This window comes from Magnolia sinica, chromosome 19 (assembly GCF_029962835.1).
Source record: "Magnolia sinica isolate HGM2019 chromosome 19, MsV1, whole genome shotgun sequence".
Classification (NCBI taxonomy): domain Eukaryota; kingdom Viridiplantae; phylum Streptophyta; class Magnoliopsida; order Magnoliales; family Magnoliaceae; genus Magnolia; species Magnolia sinica.
Window position 1 is genome coordinate 20078702 of NC_080591.1, and position 26564 is coordinate 20105265.

Here is a 26564-nt window from a genome sequence, read left to right on the forward strand (position 1 = left end):
ACATTTCTTTAAAGTCGGCTACATGGTTTGTTGCTTTGGTGCTCTTGACTAGCATGTCGTCAACGTCGACTTCCATAGAACGCTCGATTTGCTTAACAAACATCTTGTTGACAAGGCGTTGATACATTACTCTGGCATGTTTCAATCTGAAAGGCATGACCTTATAGCAGTAGAGGCCTTTGTTGGTGATGAAGGTCGTTTTCTGTTTATCATGTTCGTGCATGGTGATCTGATTATAACCCGAGTAGGCATACTTGATTTTTACAATGTCAGTGGGTCGAACGTCCTAGCTGATGATGGTTGGCTTGTTAATGTCAGTCATGTAGTTGGATAAGCTCAGACGAGGATTAGAGTTAGAGCTTCAGGAGCTAGACCAAGAGGAGGTCCTAGATCATCAATCCTCGTAGGAGCATATGGAGGAGATTGGGCTAGAGTTTATAGAAAAATAGGCTTATTCACTAGAAATTTTTTACATTTCATTTAGGAGCTGTCTTGATCACTGGAGTTATTGTTGTTGTAATTAGTTCATCTGATATATCTCTCGACCTAGTTGTCCATCGGACAAAAGTTACGGCTGATTGGGGTGCAGTTCTTGTTTTTCATCATAGGTCCATCGATGAATAAAGGTGAGCAGTGATGAGTTCAGCCGAGGTGGCGACTAACTATTTATAATATCCCCCACCATTAAAAAAAAGTGTCCATCACTTGCGAATGATTCGAAAACTTGGGTAGCTCTAAAGACATGCTGACAGATTGAAAAGTAAAATAAAGGGAATGACAGAGTTCGATTTGATCGAAGATCGACCGAGAATATGTAGGTTGATTGTAAGTCTTTTAGGTGAAGGGATAAAGAAGACATTGGACAATGCCGAATTGTTGAGCAAGCAAATTCGGATACTACTACTCGATTCCGACCATAGCATTTTTGCTAGTATCTATAGTTCCGTCGTAGGGAACATCCTTGCAGGTGAGGTAACTTTCCTAGGCGAGAAGCATTTGAGATGTTGTTGGTTCGTTAGTTTGTTCAAAATTGCCTATAACCCATACTAGGACAAATTCTTTGAGGTAAAAAGGGGTAAAAGTTCAGTAACATTTAATTTTATTAAGGAAAGAAAAAAGAAGGAGTCCATATATATAGAGAATGTATGTTTCACCTAATGCAAATGAATAGTGCAGTGACCATAAGACGTATAGATGATATCAGAAGGGATATGAGAATGTACAAGAATAGAATGGAAGTATTCATATATCCATATTTGGAGAAGCCATAGTGGTCCTCCACTAAGAAATATACCTTTGGTGATTACTCTGTAAATTAATGCATCTGTACAGGTGATCGAGTATAAAAGGCACAAAGGCAAGTTTTTGACCCTATGCGAGTGCCTCGGCCAGTTGAATGTACTCGTTTGTGATCTGGAGAGCATTCACATGGAGTAAATGATGGTAGATCTGGAGCAACAAGGAGGTCGTATGTTCTTCATACTCTACTCGGCCTTCATGTTTACGATATGTTTGCATGAAGTGGGAATAGGCTTTGCAAGCCATATTAGTGAAATATCTTTGTTCCTTCTGAGCGAAACCTGTGAAGACTACCTTGCTGAAAGGAAGAAGTTGGGTAAGAGTAGAGATGTCCAAATTTGTTGAACTCATAAGAACATATCCAAAGAAGAATGTATTGGTAGATAGGCTCCAAAATGTTGACACTATGATAAGATCGAGGGATATTCAATGCATAGTCGAACAATGACAATTTAATGCGTTCATATATGCTAGATCTCCAAGAAGTTTCATGTTGGGCAATCATGCAGTTGACCAATCGTTCCATCTTAGACAGGGTTTCAGCCAGGATCGTGGATTTTTTAAAATGTTGGAGGGTTTTGGAATTGATTTAGATTGGATTAGCATTGTTTGCTAGGATAGTTCAAGAAGAAGAGATCTAATGAGTGGATTTCATCTGGTTTGACTTCAGGAAGGAAAGCTGGTCTTAGGCAGTGGTAGTCTCCAATTAGTGACTTGAATATAATTTTGTTGGTAAACTTCTCAGATAGGCCATTTAAAATGTTTATCATATCGTCTTATTGAAAGATTAGAAAATAGAAGACGAGGAAGCTGCCATTGCAAGAACGAGAGGGTTAACTTGAGTTTTGGAGATGAAGTAGGGAAGAAAGCATGAGAAGTGGAAGAATGTGTTGAAATGATATATATATATATATATATATATATATATATATATATATATATATATATATATATATATATATATAGGCCAAAAACTAGTATATTAATTAGGGTATCATTAATTTCTCATTTGGTACGATGTTTATACACGCGCCGCCATGGGAATAACTCTTTATTCTATAAGGAAAAATTGAAATCTTCATTCGGATTTATTTCGGTCAGATATGCAAATGAAGCATTGTTGAGGGTCAAATATTGTATATCAGACCCCAATTATTACTCGAATTTACAAGTATGATACTGTTTAATGGCTCGTCTAATCGTATTTGTGATGCAGGTTGTATTTACGAGCTTGGATCGAAATAAGGTGCTAAAAGTATGGAGTTAACGCTCTGATGACACCAGGAGACCAGGATCGGTATATTTGCACACCAGGGATCCAAGATAATCGAGAAACTAATGCTCAAGTAGCCTGAAATTGGTACAGAATACAAGATCACAGGGTTCCCACCATCCGTTCAGCTCGAAACTTTATATATGGACTGAAGACCTTAAATAACCCGTACAAATCAAAAATCAGCCATTGGATCGCTGTGGAAGTGGCCCAACGGATAGATCAGCCCCTTAAAACCTCAAGTGGGGCCCACCTAATCTCTGGATGTGCTTCAGTTTTAGACTCAACATCTTAAATTAAAAGGGGAAGAAGATGGACGGAGCGGATTTCTCGTGAACATCACAGTGGACCCCACGTGCGACGTGCGTGTACACAGCACGTCCGCACCCGAGCCGCACTAGACCAGGACTCCCAGTCAAAGTCGGCTGGCCCGATTTCTTTTCGCACCAGAACAGCGGACGCACCAGCGTCCGCCGGTCTCTCTCAGTGGGGCCCACTACTCATTCAAATTGCCAATCTGGATCGTTCATTCATCCCGTGGGGTAGCTATAACCCTCGCCTAGGTGAAATTTTGGTCCCATGCACACACACATAGGCAGATTGCATGTAAACGCAGGAATGGACGGTGGGAACAAAGATCGCATGGGCCACACCGAATCCAACATGAAGCCAACCATTTCTTACTATTTTTTCGATGTGATCACAATGGACGGAGTGGATTTCGTATAAACTGAAAGGATTGGGTCCCACCAACAGCCAGCGCAAGAAGCGCTGGCTCTGTTTCGCAGACCGTAAAATCCGGACGTTGTGGGCCCCTGTGTTCTTCTGATCACCGTCGGATTGATGATCCAGACCATCCACATGCTTCAACAGATGGCCATAGCCCTAGCCAAGGTGTCAGAATCAACAAATATGTTGATTTCGCGCCGCAAAATCAAATCAAACGGAGGCTGTTTTACTGCGAAAAATAGAGATTGCGCGTCCGGTTTCTTCTGCACGCACCGACTCCAGCCAGGACTCCCTTCCACCGGCCTTCCTGCTATTAAAGAAAGAGAGAGATGTGAACCATAGGGGGAGAAAAAACGTGAAGACAGGGCTGCTGGAATGTGAGAGGGAGAAAAAGACTAAGTTGTTTTCTACTTTTCTTTTCTTTTTTTTCGTTTTCTTTTCCTTTGTATTTGCTTTGGGTTCAGGCCATTCATGTGTGGCTAAACCTCTTAGCTAGGGCTAAGAGGTGAAGCCTGTAGGGAGATGGGAGATACTATTTCATGCGTTTAATTTAAATTTCTAAACTGAATTTGATTTTAAGTTGATTATTAAAGGAATATTTTCTTAGTCTTTAATGGTCTGTTGTGACTGAAATTACAATGAGTTTGCAATGGCTTTGAATATTTCTTTTTTCCCTTTTGATGTTTATGACGTCAGCAGGCCCTGTTGTTCACCATCATCTCCTGGGCATGGTTGGATGATGGTATCCTTCCTGACCTTCATAGCATGTTGATTGGTTGGTAATTAGTTTAATTCTTTTGTTAACTTTGTCTCCTGGGCATGGTTTAGTGATGGAATCCATTCTAATTCATATACCTTTCATCTCTTTGAAAAATTATATCAGAGGAAGTTCAGTTTAAGTTCCATGATTTTTGAAGCAGGCATAAAGATCTCCCTGATCTCTATAAGTGGATCCTCTGAATCCCTAGTTTCTTATTCCCTGAATTATTTAAGTTTTCGATAATTATCCCATAATTATTCCATTAAATTCTATTTGATTTAGACTACATCTTTTGCTAGTTCTATATCTAGTTAGTTTCAGATCACGTACAAGTTTCAGTCCCTGTGGATTCGACCTCGGTCTTACCGAGTTTATTACTACATCACAACCCTATACTTGGGGAGTGAACAAGCATCACCACATGGCATCACTACAAGAAAAACGGGCAAAGGCTACGGCTAAAAACCGTAGCTAAAGACCTTTTGCTACAAATCTAGTCCGTAGCACGTCTATCACTATTGGTGGGGTAGTTAAAGGTCAAAAACCAATGGCTACGGATTATATCCATAGTAATAGATATCAATAGCTACGGACAAAAGCCGTAGCTATAATTTCTATAGCGAAATGTAGTTGTGCCTACAGATTGAATCCGTAGCAATAGATATCAATAGCTACAGATAAAGGCTGTAGCTATAATTTCTGTAGCGAAATCTACCTACGACTATGGATAATAGCTAAGGTTTTCATAACAATAGTTACAGCTAAAATCCGTAGCTATTTTTTGAAAAATTAAAAAAAAATTATAATAATGGTGCCTGTTTCCATTGCAAGAACCTTCTGTGATTGATAATTTATCTAAGCTTAATGCTGATAGGAATAGTACATAAAATGCAATCAGGAAAAAAAATGATGCATTTATTACAAATAGCAATCAAATCATACAATGCATCCCATATTCGCATTTCTAAATCAAATCATACCTGTTGTGGTATGATCTTGTTGGATAGGGTCAGATTAGGTGCGCTCAGAACCCACGCCTAACTCGGTTGTTTTTTTTCTTCTCGTTTCTTCATGTAGATAGCTGGTCGCTCGCGCCCTCTGCTGCTGTCCCCTCTCGTCCTTTTAGTTGTGAGGGGTTGGCCTCTTTGTGCTTGCAAAGCTTTATATAACTTTTTTGATGGAATGGAAATAGTTGCTTTTTGAAATATATATATATATATATATATATATATATATATATATATATAGCCATATAAAAAAAAATACTTTACTTTGCTTAACCTATCATAAGAAGATGGAACTTCTTCTTTCCCTGAAACTGTAGATGTAACTTCTGTGGACTTTGACACAAGATCACTTTCAAGTTCTAAAACCCTTCCCTTGAGAAAGTGAATTTCATCCTCCAATGACTTCTTTAGCTTGTCAGCCTGTATAAAACAGCATTTATAGACATAATCAAACAAGCATGCCTTTGTACACATCTCAAAAGAAAGAAAGACAAAAAAAAAAAAAAAACACTGAAAACAGGGATTGCAACTTACAAACAAATGAGGTTCAGGATACAGGGATGTACCTCAGCCTTAAGAGTATCAGATAATAAATCCAAGTAACAAATCCAAACCACCCATAGCATATGATCCTTGTTGGCTTGTGCCTCCCCTTTCAGTTTTTCCATCTCTTCCTTTGCTTTCTGCATGTCCTTAATAAGCTATTACATATATAACTAACAAAATTGGAACATACTTGTAGAAACATTATATAGTAAGAGAGAAATACGTGAGTAAGAAAAAGAGGAGAGAAAAATCAGGCCAAAATGTTTCTTATATAAATAAATTAATTAATTAATTAATTATGTATGTATGTATATGTATATATATATATATATATATATATATATATATATATATATATATATATATATATATATATATATCAGGTTATAGTTTATAGGTTTAGGAATTCGGGTTTAGGTTCGGGTTTAGGTTTCGAGTTTAGGTCTAGGTTTATGTTTAGGTTTAGGTTATAGGTTTAGTTTATAGGTTATATGTTTAGGTTTAGGTTAGGGTTATAGGTTATAGGTTTAGGTGTAGGTTATAGGTAGGTTATAGGTTATAGGTTATAGGTTTGGGTTTAGGTTTAGGTTATAGGTTATAGGTTTAGATTGAGGTTATAGGTTACACGTTTAGGAATTCGGGTTCAGGTTCGGGTTGGGGTTTAGGTTTAGGTTAAGGTTAAGGTTAAGGTTATAGGTTTAGGTTTAGGGATTTAAGAATAGGTTATAGGTTATAGGTTATAGGATTAGGTTTAGGTTATAGGTTATAGGTTATAGGTATAGGTTTAGGTTATAGGTTATAGGTTATAGGTTTAGGTTTAGGTGTAGGTTATAGGTGGGTTATAGGTTATAGGTTATAGGTTATAGGTTTAGGTTTAGGGATTTAAGAATAGGTTATAGGTTATAGGTTATAGGTTATAGGTATAGGTTTAGGTTATAGGTTATAGGTATAGGTTTAGGTTAAGGTTATAGGTTTAGGTTTAGGTGTAGGTTATAGGTGGGTTATAGGTTATAGGTTATAGGTTTGGGTTTGGGTTTAGGTTTAGGTTTAGGTTATAGGTTATAAGTTTAGATTATAGGTTATAGGTTTGGGTTTAGGTTATAGGTTATAGGTTTACGTTATAGATTTAGGTTTAGGTTTTGGTTTAGGGATTTGAGAATAGGCTTAGGTTTAGGTTTAGGTTTAGGTTTAATTTATAAGTTATAGGTTTAGGTTTAGGTTAAGGTTATAGGTTTAGGTTTAGGTGTAGGTTATAGGTTATAGGTTATAGGTTTAGGTTATAGGTTATAGGTTTAGGTTTAGGGATTTGAGAATAGGTTTATGTTTAGATTTAGGTTTAGGTTAAGTTATAGGTTTAGGTTTAGGTTAAGGTTAAGGTTATAGGTTTAGGTTTAGGTGTAGGTTATAGGTTATAGGTTATATGTTTGGGTTTAGGTTTAGGCTTAGGTTTAGGTTATATGTTATAGGTTTAGATTGAGGTTATAGGTTATAGGTTATAAGTTTAGGTTATAGGTTTAGGTTTAGGTTAAGGTTATAGGTTTAGGTTTAGGTGTAGGTTATAGGTGGGTTATAAGTTATAGGTTATAGGTTTGGGTTTAGGTTTAGGTTTAGGTTTGGGTTTAGGTTATAGGTTATAGGTTTAGATTATAGGTTATAGATTTAGGTTTAGGTTTAGCTTTAGGTTTAGGTTATAGGTTATAGGTTTAGTTTATAGGTTATAGGTTTAGTTTTAGGTTAAGGTTATAGGTTTAGGTTTAGGTGTAGGTTATAGGTTATAGGTTTAGGTTTAGGTGTAGGTTATAGGTTATAGGTTATAGGTTTGAGTTTAGGTTTAGGTTTAGGTTTAGGTTATAGGTTTAGATTGAGGTTATAGGTTTAGGTTTAGGTTTAGGTTTAGGTCTAGGGATTTGAGAATAGGCTTAGGTTTAGGTTATATGTTATAGGTTTAGTTTATAGGTTATAGGTTTAGGTTTAGGTTTAGGTTATAGGTTTAGGTATAGATGTAGGTTATAGGTTTGATTTTAGGTTTAGGTTTAGGTTATAGGTTATAGGTTTAGATTGAGGTTATAGGTTATAGGTTTAGAAATTCGGGTTCGGGTTCAGGTTTAGGTTAAGGTTTAGGTTATAGTTATAGGTTTTGGGATTTGAGAATAGGTTTAGGTTATAAGTATAGGTTTAGGTTAGGTTATAGGTTAAGGTTTATGGAATTGAGTTTATGTTATAAGTTCAAGTTTAGGTTATAGGTTATAGGTTTAGGTTAAGGTTTAGGTTTAGGTTATAGGTTTTGGAATTTGAGAATAGGTTTAGGTTATAGGTTAAGGTTTAGTTTAGGTTGTAGGTTAAGGTTTAGGGAATTGAGTTTAGGTTATAGGTTCAGGTTAAGGGTGTGGTCCTTGTAAATACAGATATAAGCACGGTCTGTCCAAATGGCCAGGCCACTCCAATGCTGTCCATAGGAAATGGACTGCTTCATCATGGTTATAATACCAGTTCCCATCTTCCAGGGACCCTCACACAATATCCGGATAGCTTCGACGCACATCCGGATCTGCTTCATCAATTTTGAGATAATACATAAACACGGGCTTATTCAAATGGTCAGGCCACCCATATTATTGTCCATAGAAAATGAACAGCTTCATCATGGTCATAACAGTGGTTCCCACCTTCTAGGGACCCCCGCTCAACATCCGGATAGCTCCGACGTACATCTGGATCTGCTTCATCAATTTCGAGATAATACATAAACTGTCCAAATGGTCAGGCCACCCACAATAAAAGGTTCCATTTACCATGAACTAAAACCATATACTATCCATACCTTAATTAGACTCACTACAGGGGTAATCTTTCAATGATGGCACGCTGCTTCTGATAATCACTACAGGGGTAAGAAAATTACAAAAAGTAAGACTCATGAGATAACATATGTACAAATAGTGACAAGACTAGGTAATAATGATAGGATGCTAAGACATCAAATTATTTATGAAGAACAGGAAAAAACAAAGATAAAATAAATAGTTAAAAACTTTACCATTTCAATATTGAACCTTGTAGTGGCAACATTGATCTGTGGGGCTAAAAATACATCAGCCTGCATATAAAAATATTAAGTTAGTTGGGCCTTTGAGGTCCTCAAATGATAGTAGAAGAAGCCGGAAAACTATTGAAATTAACTATCAAGCATTTTAAGAATCCCTCTCAGAAAATGAATAAAAAATACACAACTCACCTTGATGCCCATTCTCCTCCTCCTTTACTCGGGCTTGGGACCGGCAATGCAAGGAGTTGCATTGGCAGAGTTAAAAAGGGGCTTAGGCTCCATTTGGTTTGTGATGACCAAATGGAGTCTAATTTGTTTAAATATAAAGTATAAAATTCATTCAAAATTATAAAAACCAGACCAAACAACATATAGAGTAACTAAAAAAAAAACATGTAGACCATCAATATGTTGAACTATAAAGTGCCAAATTAGTTCAAAGTTAAGGAAAAAACAAGCGAAACATCATATAAAGTATCTAAAAAAAGCATCCACACCAAGTTTAATTAACAAGTACTAAATTTGTTCAAATTATCGAAATCTCAAAGATTCTTTCCCCCATTGCACAAATGATCCCGGACCGGCCTCTCCAAGTGTAGATGTGAACCCAGAAATATAAACGAGGGTTCGGAAAACTTAATGTCATCCACTCCCTATCTATTATAGCCGGATCCTAATTAACCAAGGGGTTCATTTTGAACCTACACCTTTAAAAAAAAATAATTATTATTTTTCACCCATTCACGGATCTAATTCTAAACACATGCATCTATGACTATCATTGGAGTTTAGTTTTTGAATACCTTTAACTTTTCATGGGCATATCACGAGAGACCTGGATTGCTTACTGACAGTGATGTGTGGGTCACCGCATGATGTATGTGTTTCATCCATGCCATTCATCCATTTTTCTACATAATGTTAGGGCATGAGACCGAAAAAAGGACGATCCAAATCTTATGTGGATTACGTAAGATGAAACAATGATTATTGAACGCCCATTCATTTTTAGGCTGATGACCCGCGATGATATGGAAAACTGAATGGACAATCAAGCTCAGGATCCACATCATGGAATGTCTAGATTAATGGACTGTTTGTAGTATGAACAATATAAACCATCAATTTCCTTAGCCATTAATTGGATAGTTAAGATCATCTAGTCAAAAGTGATTTTTTTGAGAGAGAGGGGCAATCAAGGATGGACCCATTTCATGGATTGCCCATATTGAGGGTTGGGACCAACCTGGATTTAGGTATAAGGCATGTTCCATCAGTATCAGGCAAGTGTTTGCCATCAATGAGATTTTTGAGAGGAATCCCACCATTGTTGAGAACTACGGAATTTGGTTGGGGTACCAGAGCAGAACTGGTTACCACAATATGTATAAGGAATACCGGGACACCACTCTTAATGGTGCTATTGAGCAGATGTATGACGAGATGGCTTCTCGCCACAGGGTAAGGTCTCCTTGCATTCAGATCATCAACACAGCTACCATACCTGACTCGCTTTGCAAGAGAGAGAATACCAGGCAATTTCATGATTCCAAAATCAAGTTCCCGTTGGTGTTCAAGATGGTTAGGCCATCAACTAGGAAGCTTAAGACAACATTCAAGGCATCGAGGCCTAATTTGTTCATGTAATTCTGATCAATGATGTCTACGACTTTGTGTTGCCAGATCATATTCGTTGAAACTATTAGAAAGTTGAGATGCTTCTAAGTTATTTGGGATTTTGGTCTCTAAGGCATAAGCTTTTCTTTATTAGTTTTTATATTTTAGAAATTTTAAGTTTGGTTTAAGACATGATGGTGAAGGATATTAACTTGTTATATATATATATATATATATATATATATATATATATATAAGGTACAAGGCATGTTCATGTATATGTAGTGCCAGACCTAGCACCAGGCTCATATGTTGGACATACATGTCATTTTGACGCATGTGGGGTCGACCTCTAGCATGGCATGTTCATGGGTTTGTATCAAGCATATCATGCATGACTTAATGGAAAGAATTAAGAATGATCAACATTGGGGACAAAGACTCCAAGGATCCTTACTACCTAAGGTTAAGAAGGCTATACAGCTATCTTCAATTATAACCACAACAACACTACATGGCTAAAAGAGATTACTAACGCCCAACAATAACAAGATGCTTGAAGTCCATGGCTGAGAAGACGCCACAACATCCTCAGAAACTCCTAGGTAATAAACACCTATCTTGCATCAATGAACTATTGCAATTTTTCTTTTAAATTTTAATGAAAACATGTAAGGGATTTTGTGCATTTGGAGGGCATGTAACCTGAGATCCTGGAAATCAAAGGTCCTCTCATTCTAGCATGGTTTTAGCATTTAATTGGTATGTTTAAATTGTGATCTATGTTCTGGAACTCTCTTAGGATTGCTGGGTTATCATTTAAATATTTACTTTTGAATGTGGACCATTTGCTTTAATTGTTCTTTTATGGGCCATCCACAGGGTCTTCCAATCTTATGACTATGTAGGTACCAACCACACACTACATTGTCCATCACATAAAACAGTGTGGATCATCACAAACTAGCCTCAATCTAAGTGCTACAGTCCAGATGTAATAAAAGTAATAAGTTGCCATGTATTTATGCCCCGAAAAGGTTTACGTGCAAGGGTAAAATCTCTGCCATCCTCGTCTTAACGGTAGCTGGTAAACTCTCAACACGCGCATTGTGAAAGGCTGAGCTACTGCCTACTGCCCTTTAGTTAGCAAAAACCCCTTTCCATATTCTCAAACAATTCTAGCTTTTACACATCTTAACTAATTTTGGCAAATTTTTCCTGGCTACTTGCGTTATACAATAGATATTTAAAGGAGTATTTAAAAATAAAAAAATTTTAAATTTTTTTTTTTAAAAAAAAAGACTTTTGAAAGACTTGGAGATAATTACAGAATGATCCACAGCAATCCAGAACTAAACATACAGAAGTTTATTGAGGCAACAAGAAATGCATGAAGATGAAGTGAACTGCAGCTTCAAATCTAGAACTCATCAAGAAGATGAGAAACTAAGGCTATGTTTGGCTCAAAGCATGAAGAAAATATTATGCAATCTTTGGAATTTATAATCTTAATAGAATTACCAAAAATCATGAGAGATGCTTATTTGGATGCAAAAGAAACCCCTTTCCAATAAAGACGAAAGAGCCTCATTTTGCCATTTATGTTCAAGGTTGTGACTCAATGAAAAAACCATGATTTGAGGGGTTGGAAATTACCAATGGATAACTGTCAGACAACACACCTTTCAAAGATCCAGGCCATTCACTAGGTAGGGTACACTGGGGGCATGCCATGAACTAAAATTAATGTTGGTCGGTCCACAGATCAGGCAGGCCACTTGTGTGAGAAAAATGGCCTGTAGAACATGTGTGGCTCACTTGATGAGTGTACACCATCCTGATTTTTGGTACAAGTTCACAATTTGTACTACACATCAGATGACCCAGATCCCCGATATATGCGCCATCTGATGTGGGAACCAGGCCCCACCTGGGAGTTGTCATGCCAAACTCCACATTCTATTATGAGCTGAAATTCCAAAATCACCAGGGGAAAAAAAAAAAAAAAACCCTCTCCTGAAATGGCTAGAGCAAAATGCAGTAATCTTAAGCAATCTTACTAAAAGGGAACTTGAAATTCAGGGTTAAGGCGCAACAAATTGGGGTTTTGGATAGAAATCCACTCAGAAGTAATTGAAGTTTTGAGAACTTGAATTTCCAAGTTTTTTTTATAAGATAATCAAGCACAAAAGACAATAGTATATCTAGCTCTTGAAATCCAGGAAGTTTCACATAGAAGCCAAAGGAAATGCTGAAAAAGGAAGTAGAAACTTACATTTTAGATCAAAAAGTCGACTTCAAACATATCAACTTAAAGGAATCAGGATTTCCAGATGTTGAAATACAAGGGTTGGGTAAAAAAATTCAGCTGAAAAAAGTACAGAAAATGTTCACTCCCCAAGTATAGGGTTGTGATGTAGTAATAAACTCGGTAAGACCGAGGTCGAATCCACAGGGACTGATACCTGTACGTTATCTGAAACCAAGTAGAAATAGAAATAGACTAAGATGTGATCTGAACAAATAGAATTTAGAGAATAATTTTGGAATAATTATCTAATAACTTAAGGAATTGAGATAGGAAGGAAACTAGGGATTCAGAGAATCCACTTATAGAGATCAGGGAGATCTTATGCCAGTATCACAAATTATGGAAATTTACTGAACTGCCATTGATATAGGTTTCAAGAGATGAAAGGTGTATGAATTAGAATGGATTCCATCACCAAACCATGCTTAGGAGACAAAGCAAACAACAGAATTAATCTAATTACCAATCAATCAACATGCCATGAAAGTCAGGAAGGGTTACCGTCATCCAACCATGCCCGTGGAGCAATGATGAACAACAGGGTTTCCTGACTTCATAAACATAAAAAGGGAAAGAAATATTCAAAGCCATTGCAAACCCATTGTAATTTCAGTCACAACAGACCATTAAAGACTAATAAAAATATTCCTTATAATAATCACTTAAAATGACATTCAGTTCAAAAAATTATATTGAACGCATGAATTAATATCTCCCATCTCGCTACAGGCTTCACCTCTTAGCCCCAGCTAAGAGGTTTAGCCACTCATGATTGGCCTAAAACCCAAAACAAATAGAAGGAAAAAGAAAATGAAAAAGAGAAGAAAAATGAAGAAAAATTCCTTATCTTTTCTCTCTCATCTTCTCTCCCTGTCTTCTTTTCTCCTGTCTGTCCTCCAATCCTCAAAACGCTGCCAGCCTTTCCACACTTCCTGGAGAACAGCCACCGTCCAGCCGCACTCCTCTCGTGCACAGCAGCCCAAACTCCCTCCCCGAACGTGCTTCTCTCTCTCGTTCCCCTCTTTTTTTTTTCCAAACACGTTCCAGCTGACCTCCCTTATAAGCAGGTGCGTATGGACCTGGAGAGGCTGAGTCCTGGAAGGATTAGGCTGGGAAAGCTTCTTCGAAAACCTCTTACGCATCCAGTGTTGCAACGGCGTGCGCAGGCAACGCAAAAGGCGTTGGTTCGGCCTCAGTTTGGGAGGCTTGCTGTCCAGTAAACGCAAAAATAACTTCTTGGCTAGGGTCATTCCTGGCTTGGTTATCATTTAGACGGTTTGGATCACCAAACCGATCACAGTCAGTGGCCCACAATCGGCCGAAAATTCTGGATTTCCCGGACGCGAAAACAGGGTGCGTAATACGTTACGCTGTACTGATGGTGGGACCCACTTCACTGTCTTTTTGAGAAATCCAATCCGTCCACTGCGTTCTACCCGAAAAACCAGGTGGGAAGCACTATTTTTGGACCAAATCCTATGTGGCCCACGTTATCTTTCAAGTCACCGTCCATCCTGTGCTTAATAACTAAGAAGGTGAGGTAATTTTCATGATGCCTAAAAGGAGACCTAGGCGTGGGTTAAACCCCCATTCCGAATGCATTGGACGGTTTAGATCTTCCATAGGGATGATGGGTGGGGCCCACTGCTAAAAAATGGTCGGCCAGCGTCCGTCCGCTGGACGCTGGTGCGCAAGGAAGACGGGTCAGCCCGTCTTTGACTGGGCTGACCGTCCGGTGCGGCGCGGGCAGCGGTGCACTGTGTACTCGCACTGTGCATACGGAGACCACTGTGATGATCGTGAGAAATCTGCTCCGTCCATCCATCTTGGCACGTGGTTTAAACAGTCTAGAACAATTTTTCTGCATATCCGGATATCAGGCGGGCCCCACATAATGATTAAAGGGGCTGATCTGTCCGTTGGGCCACTTCCACAGTGATCCAGGGGTTGAAATTTTACGTGTACGGTTTATTTATGGTCCTCAAGCCACATATGAAGTTTCGAACTGATCAGATGGTGGGAACCCTATGATCTTGCATTCTGGACACTTTTCAGGCCACTTGAGCTTCAATTCCTCGATTTCCGCGGACCCCTGGTGTATAATTTCATTACTCTTGGTCTTCTAGAGTCCGTTCCTTGCCTTGGTGCTCTCGGAGCGTCAAATCCATGCTTTTACCACCCTTTTTTCAGTCCATGCTCGTAAATACACCCTGCATTACAAACACGATTAAATCAGGTCTTTAAACAATACTATGTTTGTTAATCCAGGTAACAACTGGGTCTGATATGCAATATTTGACTCTCAACAGAAAACTAGGGTTCCAAATTATCGAAATCTAAAATCAAATTCAGAAAAATGTGCAGATCTTCAAAATCCAGATTTCCACAACGAAATTTTTAAAAAAAGCTGGGCAAACAAAAATAAAATCCAGATCTGTGGAATGTGGGTTTTCGAAGAATCAAGCTGAAACAGCCACAGAAAATGCACAAAAAAGCGGAACTGAAACTGATTCACGAAGAATTCAAAGCTGTTCATCGACATTCCAGGAGTTGAGAGTTTTTGGATCTGGATGAAGAAGAAGGAGAAGTATTCATACAATTTCCTTCAACGGTAGATCTCTTCGCATTGCTAAGATTTCTACTCTCTCCAAAAAAGAAATTACAAAGTAGAAGCAAACCCTAATCGATTACAAAACTTCAAAGAAGAAATCCTGAAAATAAAAAAGAGAATTTCGTTTCATGAATTTAGCGCTATCAAACAATCATGAATATATTAAAGCTGAGAAGATCAAAAGAATATCAACTTCCAGAAGTGGAAACCCTAATCCGTTGGATTTCTACGCCGATGAGGTGTGGTTGGAGCACCGTTACAATGCCGTCGTAGGGTAGCTGGGTTGCGGTAGAACACAGCTATAACATGTCTGGCAAATGAGAGAGAGAGAGAGAGAGAGAGAGAGAGAGAGAGAGAGAGAGTGAGTGAAATGCGGGTGTTTGGGCACGACTCTGTTTTGAGCGTGTGCCCAAATTTGGGATTTTATTGACGGACGGACGTAGGAGGTGCGATCAGGGGATCCGTGGGTTCCACCATGATGTATTTCGTTAATCTATTACGATCTATAATTTTAATAAATTATTTTACTTTAGAACACTAAATTTTAGGTATATTGAAGGCCCAAGTGGACCACACCATAAGAAGCAACAGTAATTTAATATTAATGTTTCCTACCATGTGGTCCACTTGAGCTTTAGATCTAGCTGATTTTTTTTTCATCCTCTAAATTAATATTTACAAATATATAGACGGCTTAGATAGAACATATAGTTTCTTTAGGCCTCATAGAGCCCCTTACAACATTATTAATTATTAATGGTGTATCAACTTTTTAGTTACGGATTAAAACCGTAACAATGATAGCTAAGGTTTATATCCGTAGCAAAAAAGTAACGTGGTCTGAATCCTTTGCCCCCTTTTTTGGTAGTGCGTAAAGAACGGTTGCATTTATGAGGGGTCAAGCGTTGTTTTCATCTTTTATTAAAGGCAAAGCGACTTGGGGAAATGTTCATCTCTATTTTTGCCAAATCCTACAAGAGCCAATCAAGGAGGTATACGTGTAATCCTACGAGAGTTGCTTGGTGTATTAGAGATCTACGGAGATATTCAAAGAGAATTTTGTGATAGAACAACTAGTGTCTATCGAGCAATGCCACGTTATCCATAAAACAATAGTGGCCAAGTCAACGGGGAAGTTTGTAGTGGTTATCCACACAGGTGACAAGCTAAAAAGAAAAGGCTCCAAAGGATGGAAAGAATCCAGATGGTAAGGTTAAGGCTATAAATATCGAAGGAATTTAGTGGAAAAAAAAAAATAAAATATCTCATACCAACAAACAAAACAAAATTCATCTTTCAATTATATGTCATTTATATTTGTTAGTGTAATCTTTACTTTTATTTGTCATTTATATTCCTTAATGTAATCCATTGCAATAATCAAGTAGTTGGATGATCATACATTGGATTTAGTTCAAGTATCAATGAAAATTCTCCATCCAAGTGTCCTGCAGTTGTTCTCCGCAGTCAACAATAAGAATTTTCGTCTTGTTTTATTTGTGCTGAAAAGTTTTTTTTTTTTTTTAAAAAGAAGGTCCATTCAAATAAGGCAAAGCTATGACCCACTTTCAAAGGACAAAACCCACCCTTTTACAGTCATCTAATCATCATAAGTATTGTTGTGGAAGTGGCTGAACAGGCAACCACTCTTATCATATCTCAGTTATACGAGGTCCATTTATGACATATGACATATTTGCCTATCTTGCTGCTTGGGGCCATGGCTGTTCCATTCGAGTTGAGCTGCACCATTAATTCTAGCACCCCCACACGAATCACGTCACTCGGATTGAAATAACACCAACAGGCCCATGTAATGGATTAGTCATATCTTTTAGCTTTTTCACAATGATAACAAGGACCATCTATTTTTCTAGCATTTGATCCGGATCTTATCGTTAAAAGTCCTCTGATCAAAATTAGTCCTGAATGTGCTGGCAATCAGAGCTAGTCCTGACATTTTTCTTTAGCATAATTGACATGGACAATCCATTTTCGTAGCATTAATTTGATCGCTGGATCCCGTCGTCAAAGTCATCCAATCAAAGAGACTCCTGAGTGGTCCCGACATCATTGGACAGTCCAAATCCACCCGAGGAGTGGACCAGACTAGATTTTCCATACAAGCATGTGTTCACATTGAAAAGCAGTGGAGACTTTATTACATCCGAAGTCACACGGAAGGTACAAAATCACAGGTCTCCGTTTGTCACACATCATCTGCACGCGCACATGGAAAGAGAAGAAAAACCGCGTTCCTCCATTTCGTACGTGAAATATTCCCCGAAACCTACCAAAAGACGTCTGATGCTGGGCCCACTGACTCAAAATGATACGGTAGCCCCGGTAGGATTGGAATTTGGTAGACCTCTCCCTCCGACCTTACACATGGCAAGTGATTGCACAGATCTGGACCGTTCATTTATAGCTCCAACTCCAGAGGACATATGACATCCAAATGTGGTCAATTAAATGGACGGTCCTAGCCATCAGAACAGCACCACTGTATTAATTCACTAGTCCAAGAATTAGGGTTTTTTTATATATATATTTTTTATTTTTATTTTTTTTTACACACGCACAGACACCCCCTCACACACTGAGCCGTAGTGGGATTTCACCACATATGGATACTCGAACCCTTGACCGAGTGTTGAAACTCCTGAGATTCTACCACCAGAGCAAGAGTAGCAAGCTCTTATTTATGTAGACTAAAGACTCATCTCACTTTCCACCGCAATTGGAAAAACTTCCGTTGGCCACGAAAAGTTTTCAAGCTGATATTTATGTTTTCCCCTCATCGAAGTCGGTGTGACATAATCAACGGTTGGATGGCAAATAAACGTTACAGCGAGCCTTATGAAGATTTTAACAGTGGGCGTTCAATGGCCACCGTTTCCTGTGGTATGGTCCACTTGAGATTTGCATATGATTCAAGGAAGGGTTTTTTTTTTATTTATTTTTTTTTATTTTAATGTTTTTGGTTTTTTAGGCGCATGCCATGGAATAAGCCCCACGGTCAGGTTACCACCCACGTAACTGTTGCCGGTGTCCCAACCAAGTCGTGCTTCTCTTTTCACACCTAAGTTGGGAAAAGACAAAAATATAGTAATAAATAAAATAAAATAAAATTTATATAATAGTATCTCACTAATATAATTTACATTCTGTTACCTTTTTAATTAAGTTTTCATTAAGCTACCTCATTAATGAAGTTGATCTCAAATGAGTACCTTTTGTTAGTTTTCTCCAATGTTCTTCGGTTTAAAGAATGATTTTTACTAAAATAATGAAAACTCCAACCAATTAATGCCACCAATTAATAAGAATTAAATAGGTACATAAATGTAAACATTTTTAATGATGAGTTATTATATATAAAAAAAAGAAATCTAAGAAAGGAAAAAAAAGATCTCAACGGGTAGGATTGCATGGTAGGGATGTGATTACTAGTTGGTGCTCCGTGGGACCAACCATGATGTATCCATGCCGTCCATCGATTTTTTTCCGATCATTTTAAGGCACTAGCCAAAAAATGATGCATACCTAAATCTCAGGTGGACCATGCCATAGGAAACAATGGTGATTGAACGACCACCATTAAAAACTTGCTAGGGCCCCACCTTAATGGTCACTATAATGCTTATTTTCCATCTAACCTATTGATTAGGTCACATAAATCTTATATTTTATCTATTTTTATTTTTTTGGCCTCTTGATTTTTTATTTTGGAAAACATGTACATCCATTAGGGTGGGCTCCACAAAAAGAAGGTGCCACACCCATCATATACACCGATGTACAACAACTAAAAAGACCAGGATAAAGGGGAAAAAAAACGAATATCAGCTTGAAGCAAAACTTTTGTAGCTTTGAAGTTTTTAATGGTGAACGTTCATCAATACTGTTTCATGTGGTGTGGTCCATTTGAATGTACCTCATTTTTGGATTCATGCCTAAAATGATTTGGCAAAATGGATAAAGGGTATGGATTAAACACATACATCATGTTTGGCTGACAGAGCTATATACACCCCACTTAGGGCCCACAAGGTGATCAGAACACAACTCCTGGAACTCTAAAACCCAGTCCAAGTTCAAGCCCAATTCAAGACCAAAGCCCAAACTCATTAGCACTTAAGATTACAATAAAGCAAATTGGAGTAAACCAGGAGAAAAGTAGTACCCCAGGAGGACCCTTGTAAAAGATGGGGCCCATCCACATGCTGGGAAGGATAATAAACACCTGTCATATTTCATAGTGGAGCAGGTGGGCTGATGACATTAGCAAGTATGCATCATTAAATGCATTGTGGTGAAAATGGCTCCCTTGCCCTCACATTTGCTCAGGATCACATCCTCTGCCACTATGATCCAATATTCAAGTAACTCATTCTAACTCTCAGAGCCTTTTTGCCCTTATGATTTCTAATAATTACCAGAAAACCACCCCACAAGCCTATAAATAACCCATTCCTCTCCCTTTTCAAACCATCTCCTAGCCTCTTAACATTTAAGAAGAGACTTAAGGGAGCGGAGAATGAGAGGACTTTATACCAGTTACCCCATCCATCCACTAAGAAGAGGAGAGTGTGAATAGAGGAGATGCCGGCCTAGGTCGACCCAACCAAACCTAAAACCTTTAGCCACCTAAGGCATCTAAAAAACTAATCTAATATACTCAACTCAGACTCTTGGGATAACCTGTCCACCCACTTGCTCAACTCTACTCAACGTCATCCATATTTATATTGGTATCATGGATCATCATCTCGATTCCAATCCATCCATCGGTCTAATTGGTCCAAGTGTATAATATGCGGCTCACTGATATACCGGATCTTGCCCATCAAAAGCTCAGACTAACTAGACTTCGAACGCTTCTCCAAGTGAGTTAGGACAGACTTGTCTAACCCAGGCCATATCGCTTATTATAGGAATCACATTACTACACTGAATTCCACACACAGTTGCTTCCCTTATGCACGAGAACTAATCCAGTTTTTGATATTTTGTTTAGTCCTGTAAAATAGAGACTGTTGAGGGTCAAATATTGCATATCAGACCTCAGTTATTGCCTGGATTTACGAACATGGTACTGTTTAACGGCCCGATTTAATCGTATTTGTGATGCAAGGTGTATTTATGAGCTTGGATTGAAATAGGATGTTAAAAGCATGGATTTAATGCCCATGACTCACTAAGGCAAGAGACGAACCACAGGGGACCAAGATCGACCGATTTGCACGTCAGAGATCTAAGAAAATCGAGAAACTGAAGTTCAAGTAGCTCGAAAGACGTCCAGAATGCAAGATCACAGGGTTCCCACCATCTGTTCAGCTCGAAACTCCATACGTGGCCTGAGGACCATAAATGAACCGTACACGTCAAATTTCAACCCTCGGATCCCTGTGGAAGTGGCCCAAATGACAAATTAGCCCATAAACTGTTGATTCTGGGCCCACCTGCAATCTGGATATGTTTCAAATGTTGGCTCAACTCCTTAAACTAGCTGAGAAAAGGGATGGATGGATTGGATTTCTCATATCCATCACGATGGACCCCACTGGAGTTGAGAATGCACAAGTGCACTCGATGTGCACTGGACCGCACCATACCATCCGTTCGCAGTTGTGGGCTCCACCCATTGTCCATATGGACAATCCAAATCGTCCATTAAATTCCCAAGGCCCATTCTACCAAGGCCTAGGTGACAATATTTTAAGAAACAAAGAGGATGGGATCATAACCATTCAAGCACGGGACGGACGGTGGAAAGAAAAGTTCTGTGGGCCACACCTGATCAGAGCCAAAACAATTCATTCCTGAATGGTGTTTTACGAGGAGTCTAATGGATGGAGTGGATTTCGTAGACATCGGAAGGAGTGGGCCCCACCGAGAGTCCAGCACCGACCCATCTGCAGGCCCTGTTTACGCATAGCGAAAAGCCCGGCCGATCCGGGCCGTTTTGCAGTCATGAATAGGATCGGTCTGACAATCTGGACTGTCTAAAAACATCCTAAGGAGGGACCGACCAGAGCCATGAAGCCTGAATGGCTCAGATCTTGCACTTGGAGTTCATTTAGCCGAAAATTCCATTCAGACGCAATCTGCTACGTAGCCTTTCGCTGCGAAAGGTGGTGCGGACGCTGCATCTGTGCAACCCGACTCCAAACCACCTTTGGCTCGCAAGCTTCCAATCACCGACTGCAACCGACCTTTCCTTCTATAAAAGAAAGAAAAGAATGTGAATTCGGGGCCTTTTTTTGGTTTTGAACGTGAGAGAGAGAGAGAGAGAGAGAGAGAGAGAGAGAGAGAGAGAGAGATAGTAGTTTTTTTCTTTTCTTTTTTTCTTTTTATTTTGTTTTTGTCTAAGGGATCCAGCCCATTCATGTTGGGCTGAACCTCTTAGCTAGGGTTAAGAGGTAAAGCTTGTAGTGTGATTGGGTTATTAGCTTTGCTTTGATTCATGGTTATTAAACTCTTGTGGATTTTAGTTTGATTATTAAGGAATACTTTTAGTTTTTAATGGTTTGTTGTGACTCAAATTACAGTAGATCTGCAATAGCTTTGAGTATGTTCTTTTCATTATGAGATTGTGAACTTAAGAGACCCCGTTGTTCACCATTGTCTCCTTAGCATGGTTGGGTGACGGAAAACTTTCACAATTCTCTTGTAATTGTTTGTGGTATTGGTAAATTGTTGTTGTTTGCCATAGTCTCTTGGGCATGGTTAGGTGATGGAATCACTTCCAAATCTACACCAATCGTATCTGTTGATGATTAGATCCATGAGACATTCAGAGATCTGACAAATCTCTTCTTACCAACTGGATAGGATGAGACTCTGATTCCAGTTGTGTCCTTGAATCAATACAAGGTAACTTCCCAATTGCTACAAGTGGATCCTTGGCACCCTAGTTCCCACCTTTATTTTTATTAGTTTTTAATTAATCTATTCACAATTATTTTCTCATATTCGCTTGATTTAGATTACATCTTAGTCTAGTTCTAGTTCTATTTAGTTTCAGATTACGTACAAGTTTCAGTCCCTTGGGATTCGACCTCGGTCTTACCGAATTTATTACTATATTATAACCCTATACTTGGGAAGTGAACAGAGACCGTACGCTTATATGAGCAGAGAGGGTTCCTAACACCTTCCATCTTTGTAATAGTGGTCCCTTACCTAAAATTTTCTATCATAGATTAGAAGTTATTTTAGGATAGGAAATCTAATGATTCATTTTCCTAAAGTTTCTACGGGATTTAGTGAACTATGAAAATATGATCATAATGGACTACTGACAACTCCAAGTTATATATATATATATATACACACACACACGCACACACACACACTAAGCCACAAATATACCATGAAAGCCATTAAAAGGAATCCGTGAGCACGTAATCTGCAATCCAATGTCCACGGGAGCACCCTATGCAATTCGGGTTAAAGGCTTTGCTTTTTGATATCTTTGCCGGATGCACGTGGCCGGCATAGAAGCTCATGTAATTGGAAACGATGTGGGGCACATAGAGATGCCCGTCACAAGTTCACTCCGTCCATTAATTTCCTAAGACCACAATAGGATACGATTCTAAAGATAAGGCATATCCAAAATTCATGTGGGCCACACCACATTAAACAGTGGAAACACAAATGTCTACTGTTGAAACCTTCCTGGAGCCGACCATGATGTTTATAGGCTATCCAAACCGTTCATAGTGTTATTACCTCTTAGATCAGGTACTGTAGGCACAAATATTATCCGGAAACAAAACTTTTGTGCCCCAACAAAGTTAATTTTCCCTCTGTTTCGTGTGTTGTGGCCCACCATAATGTTTGTTTTCCATCCAACCCATTGAGAAGGACATGTGGACCTGGATAAGGCAAAAAGCAAATATCAGCTAGATCCAAAACTTTTGTAGCCCACCGGAAGTTTTCAATGGTGGGTTTTTATCGCCACTCATCACCGTTTCCTTCAGTGTGGTCCACTTGAGATACGGATCTGCCGTATTGATCTCCAAATTTGGAAGCATAACATGGATTAAACACATACATCATAGTAGGTCTACAATGCAGGTAATGCACCTAGAGGTTAAAGGATCCAGGTTGGTGGGCATTTTCATCATTTTAGAACGTCGTACTTCAAACGAGAAAATGACAATTGTAGACAAAACCTTTTATCCAGCGGTTTTTATGAAGGCATACAAACTTAAGTTACCAACTTAGACTAGTACGCGTGGACAGCGACTTTGTGGACAAAACTACACCTCCTTTTCACTGCGAAGACGAGCGCGGATGCTTCTCCAACTGAGAGTTGTACGAACGGCTTAGAAGAGATCAAAGTTACATGGCCCCACAGCTATGTATTTATTATATCCACAACGGTCATCCATATTTCGAGATCATTTCGGAGCATTATCCAAAAAAAAAAAATCATATCCAAAGATCAACTGGACCACACCACAGAGCAGCGGGGAAATTGATTTCACCGTTAAAAATTTTGTAGGGCCCACCATAACATTTATTTTCCATCCAATCTATTCATAAGGTCACAAAGGCCTGGATGAAGAGGAAAAACAAATTTCATAATGATCCAAAACTTCTGTAACCCCTAAAAGGGTTTCAATGGTAGACGTTCAATTCTCCACGACCTTTTACAGTGTGGTCCACTTGATAGCTAGATCTATCTTATTTTTCATCTCAAGCCTTAATACGAGTTCTCCAAATAGATGGACAGTTTGGATATAACACATAACTCATAATGGGACCCACAAAAAATCGGTGACGTCAGAGAAAAGAAGAAGAAGATGAAACCAGTGCTTTGGGTCAGAACTGGGCCTATTGCTACGGATCATAACCGTAGCATTATTGTGATGTTATGCAATTTTTTCTCTTTTTATTTTAATTTTGCACATGGAGAACTTTATTCTACCTACATTTTTCTCTAATACATATTTATATAGATGTGTGTGTGTGTATATGTGTGTGTGTGTGTGTGTGTGTATAAAATTCTCTTTCTCTCTCTCTTTCTCTCTCTTTCATTTCTTTCTTTATTCATTTAACAAGAATATCTTCTAAACTAAAATTAGTTACTTGTACCACATATGATTTTGGGGTAGGAGAAGCTACTTTAGCCAACCAACCTAGTTATTTTCCAAGATTCCATCAGGTCGATGGTTGAAAATACATTTCATTCACTTTGCAGTCAATTTCAATCATTTCGCGGTAAACTAGAAATTGAGCAGGGCAAACATAAAATTGAGTAGGCAAATTGAAAATTGAGCGGGGTAAGATAGGAATTGAGCGAGGGAACCTATAAATTGAGCGAGGCAGGGTAGGAGTTCAGCGAGGGAATCTAGAAATTGAGTGAGGGAAGCTAGAAATTGAGCTAGGCAACCTAAGAATTGAGCGAGGGAAGTTAGAAATTAAGTAAAGGAAGCTAAAATTTAAACGAGGGAATCTAGAAATTCAGCAAGGCAACTTAGGATTTGAGCGAGAGAAGCTACAAATTGTGCGAGGCAACCTAGAAATTGAGCGAGGCAACCTAGGATTTGAGCGAGACAATGTAGGAATTGAGTGAGGGAACCTACGGAATGAGCGAGGCAACGTAGAAATTCATTGAAGAATCCTAGGAATTGAGCGAGGGAAGCTAGAAATTAAGCAAGGGAACCTAGAAATTCAGTGAGACAACCTAGGATTTGAGCGAGGGAAGCTAGAAATTGAGTGAGGGAACCTAGAAATTGAGTGAGGCAAGGTAGGAATTCAGCGAGGCAACCTAGGAATTGAGCGAGGAACCTAGCAATTGAGTGAGGGAACCTAGGAATTGAGCGAGGCAACCTAGGATTTGAGCGAGGCAACGTAGGAATTCAGCGAGGGAACCTAGGAAATGAGCGAGGCAATGTAGAAATTCACCGAGGAATCCTTGGAATTGAGCAAGGAAAGCTACAAATTAAGCAAGGGAACTTAGAAATTCAGCGAGGCAACCTAGGATTTGAGCGAGGGAAGCTAGAAATTGAGTGAGGTAAGGTAGAAATTCAGCAAGAAAACCTAGGATTTGAGCGAGGCAACCTAGGAATTGAGCGAGGGAAGTTAGAAATTCAGTGAGGGAAGCTAGAATTTGAGTGAGGGAACCTAGGATTTGAGAGAGGGAAGCTACAAATTGAGCGAGGGAAGCTACAAATTCATTAAGGCAATATATAAATTGAGCGAAGGAACCTAGGAATTGAGCAAGACAACCTAGTAATTGAGCGAGGCAACGTAGAAATTCAGCGAGGGAACCTACGAATTGAGCGAGGGAAGCTAGAAATTGAGCGAGGGAACCTATGAATTAAGCGAGATAGTTTAGGAATTGAGCGAAGGAAGCTAGAAATTCAGCGAGACAACCTAAAAATTGAACGAGAAAACTTACGAATTGATCGAGGGAACCTAGGAATTGAGCAAGGGAAGCTAGAAATTGAGTGAGGCAACCTAGGAATTGAGCGAGGGAAGCTAGAAATTCAGCGAAGGAACCTAGCAATTGAGCGAGGCAATGTAGAAATTCAGCAAGACAACTTATGAATTGAGCGAGACAACCTAGGAATTGAGCGAGGGAAACTAGAAATTGAGCAAGGGAACATATAAATTGAGTGAGGGAACCTAGCAATTGAGCGAGGCAACATAAATATTCAGCGAGGCAACCTATGAATTGAGTGAGGCAACCTAGGAATAGATTGAGAGAAGACCTAGGAATTGAGCGAGGGAAGTTAGAAATTCAGCAAGGTAACATATAAATTGAGCGAGGAAAACTAGGAATTGAGCGAGGCAACATAGGAATTATAATGGAGCAATTCATAAATTTGATGGAGATATCATAAAAATATGATGGGGAACTTCCACGGATTCATGTAATGTAATGAAAAATTTTATGAACCATTTGGTTAATTTCATTAATTGCTCGGTCAAATTCACCGAAGAGAATTTCATGTAAAGCTCGATCAATTTCATTAACTGCTCGGTCAAATTCACCAAAGAGTAAATTATTAGGCTAGGTCAATTACATTTAAAGTTCATTCCAATTCATGTTAGCCTCACCCAATTTAAAGCTTCCCTTGCTCAAATTTATGTTTCCCTTTCTCAATTTTTAGGTTGACTCACTGAATTTCTACATTGCCTTACTCAATTCCTAGGTTCCCTCGCTCAATTTCTAGGTTGCCTCACTCAATTTCTAACTTCCCTCGCTTAATTCAGAAGACTTTTTTTTAACTGCATAAATTTTATCTTCTAGAACCCCAGCCGAGGAATGAGGATAATCTCATTTGGCAGCTCAATCCTCGTGGTCATAATTATGCTAATTTTGCCTACAAATCTCTTCAGG

General features: G+C 38.8%; 1 protein-coding gene across 1 annotated transcript; it reads right to left on the reverse strand.

Moving 5' to 3' along the window:
• Nucleotides 1–1546: 1546 nt before the first annotated feature.
• LOC131234543 (nuclear-pore anchor-like) lies at nucleotides 1547–5803 on the reverse strand. The gene is made up of 3 exons (XM_058231481.1): nucleotides 5635–5803; nucleotides 5333–5488; nucleotides 1547–1597 (listed from the first exon to the last, which is right to left on the reverse strand). Exons 1-3 carry the CDS (start codon nucleotides 5755–5757, stop codon nucleotides 1547–1549), a joined length of 330 nt encoding a protein of 109 aa, XP_058087464.1. The 5' UTR covers nucleotides 5758–5803.
• Between the last annotated feature and the right edge of the window lie 20761 nt (nucleotides 5804–26564).

Coding starts and splice junctions, on each gene's coding strand:
- LOC131234543 (XM_058231481.1), bottom strand. CDS start 5,757: ATGCAGAAAGCAAAGGAAGAGATGGAAAAACTGAAAGGGGAGGCACAA. Junction 5,489..5,634: donor CTGATACTCTTAAGGCTGAG/GTACATCCCTGT, acceptor TGTTTTATACAG/GCTGACAAGCTAAAGAAGTC. Junction 1,598..5,332: donor CTTATGATAGGTTAAGCAAA/GTAAAGTATTTT, acceptor TCTTCCTTTCAG/CAAGGTAGTCTTCACAGGTT.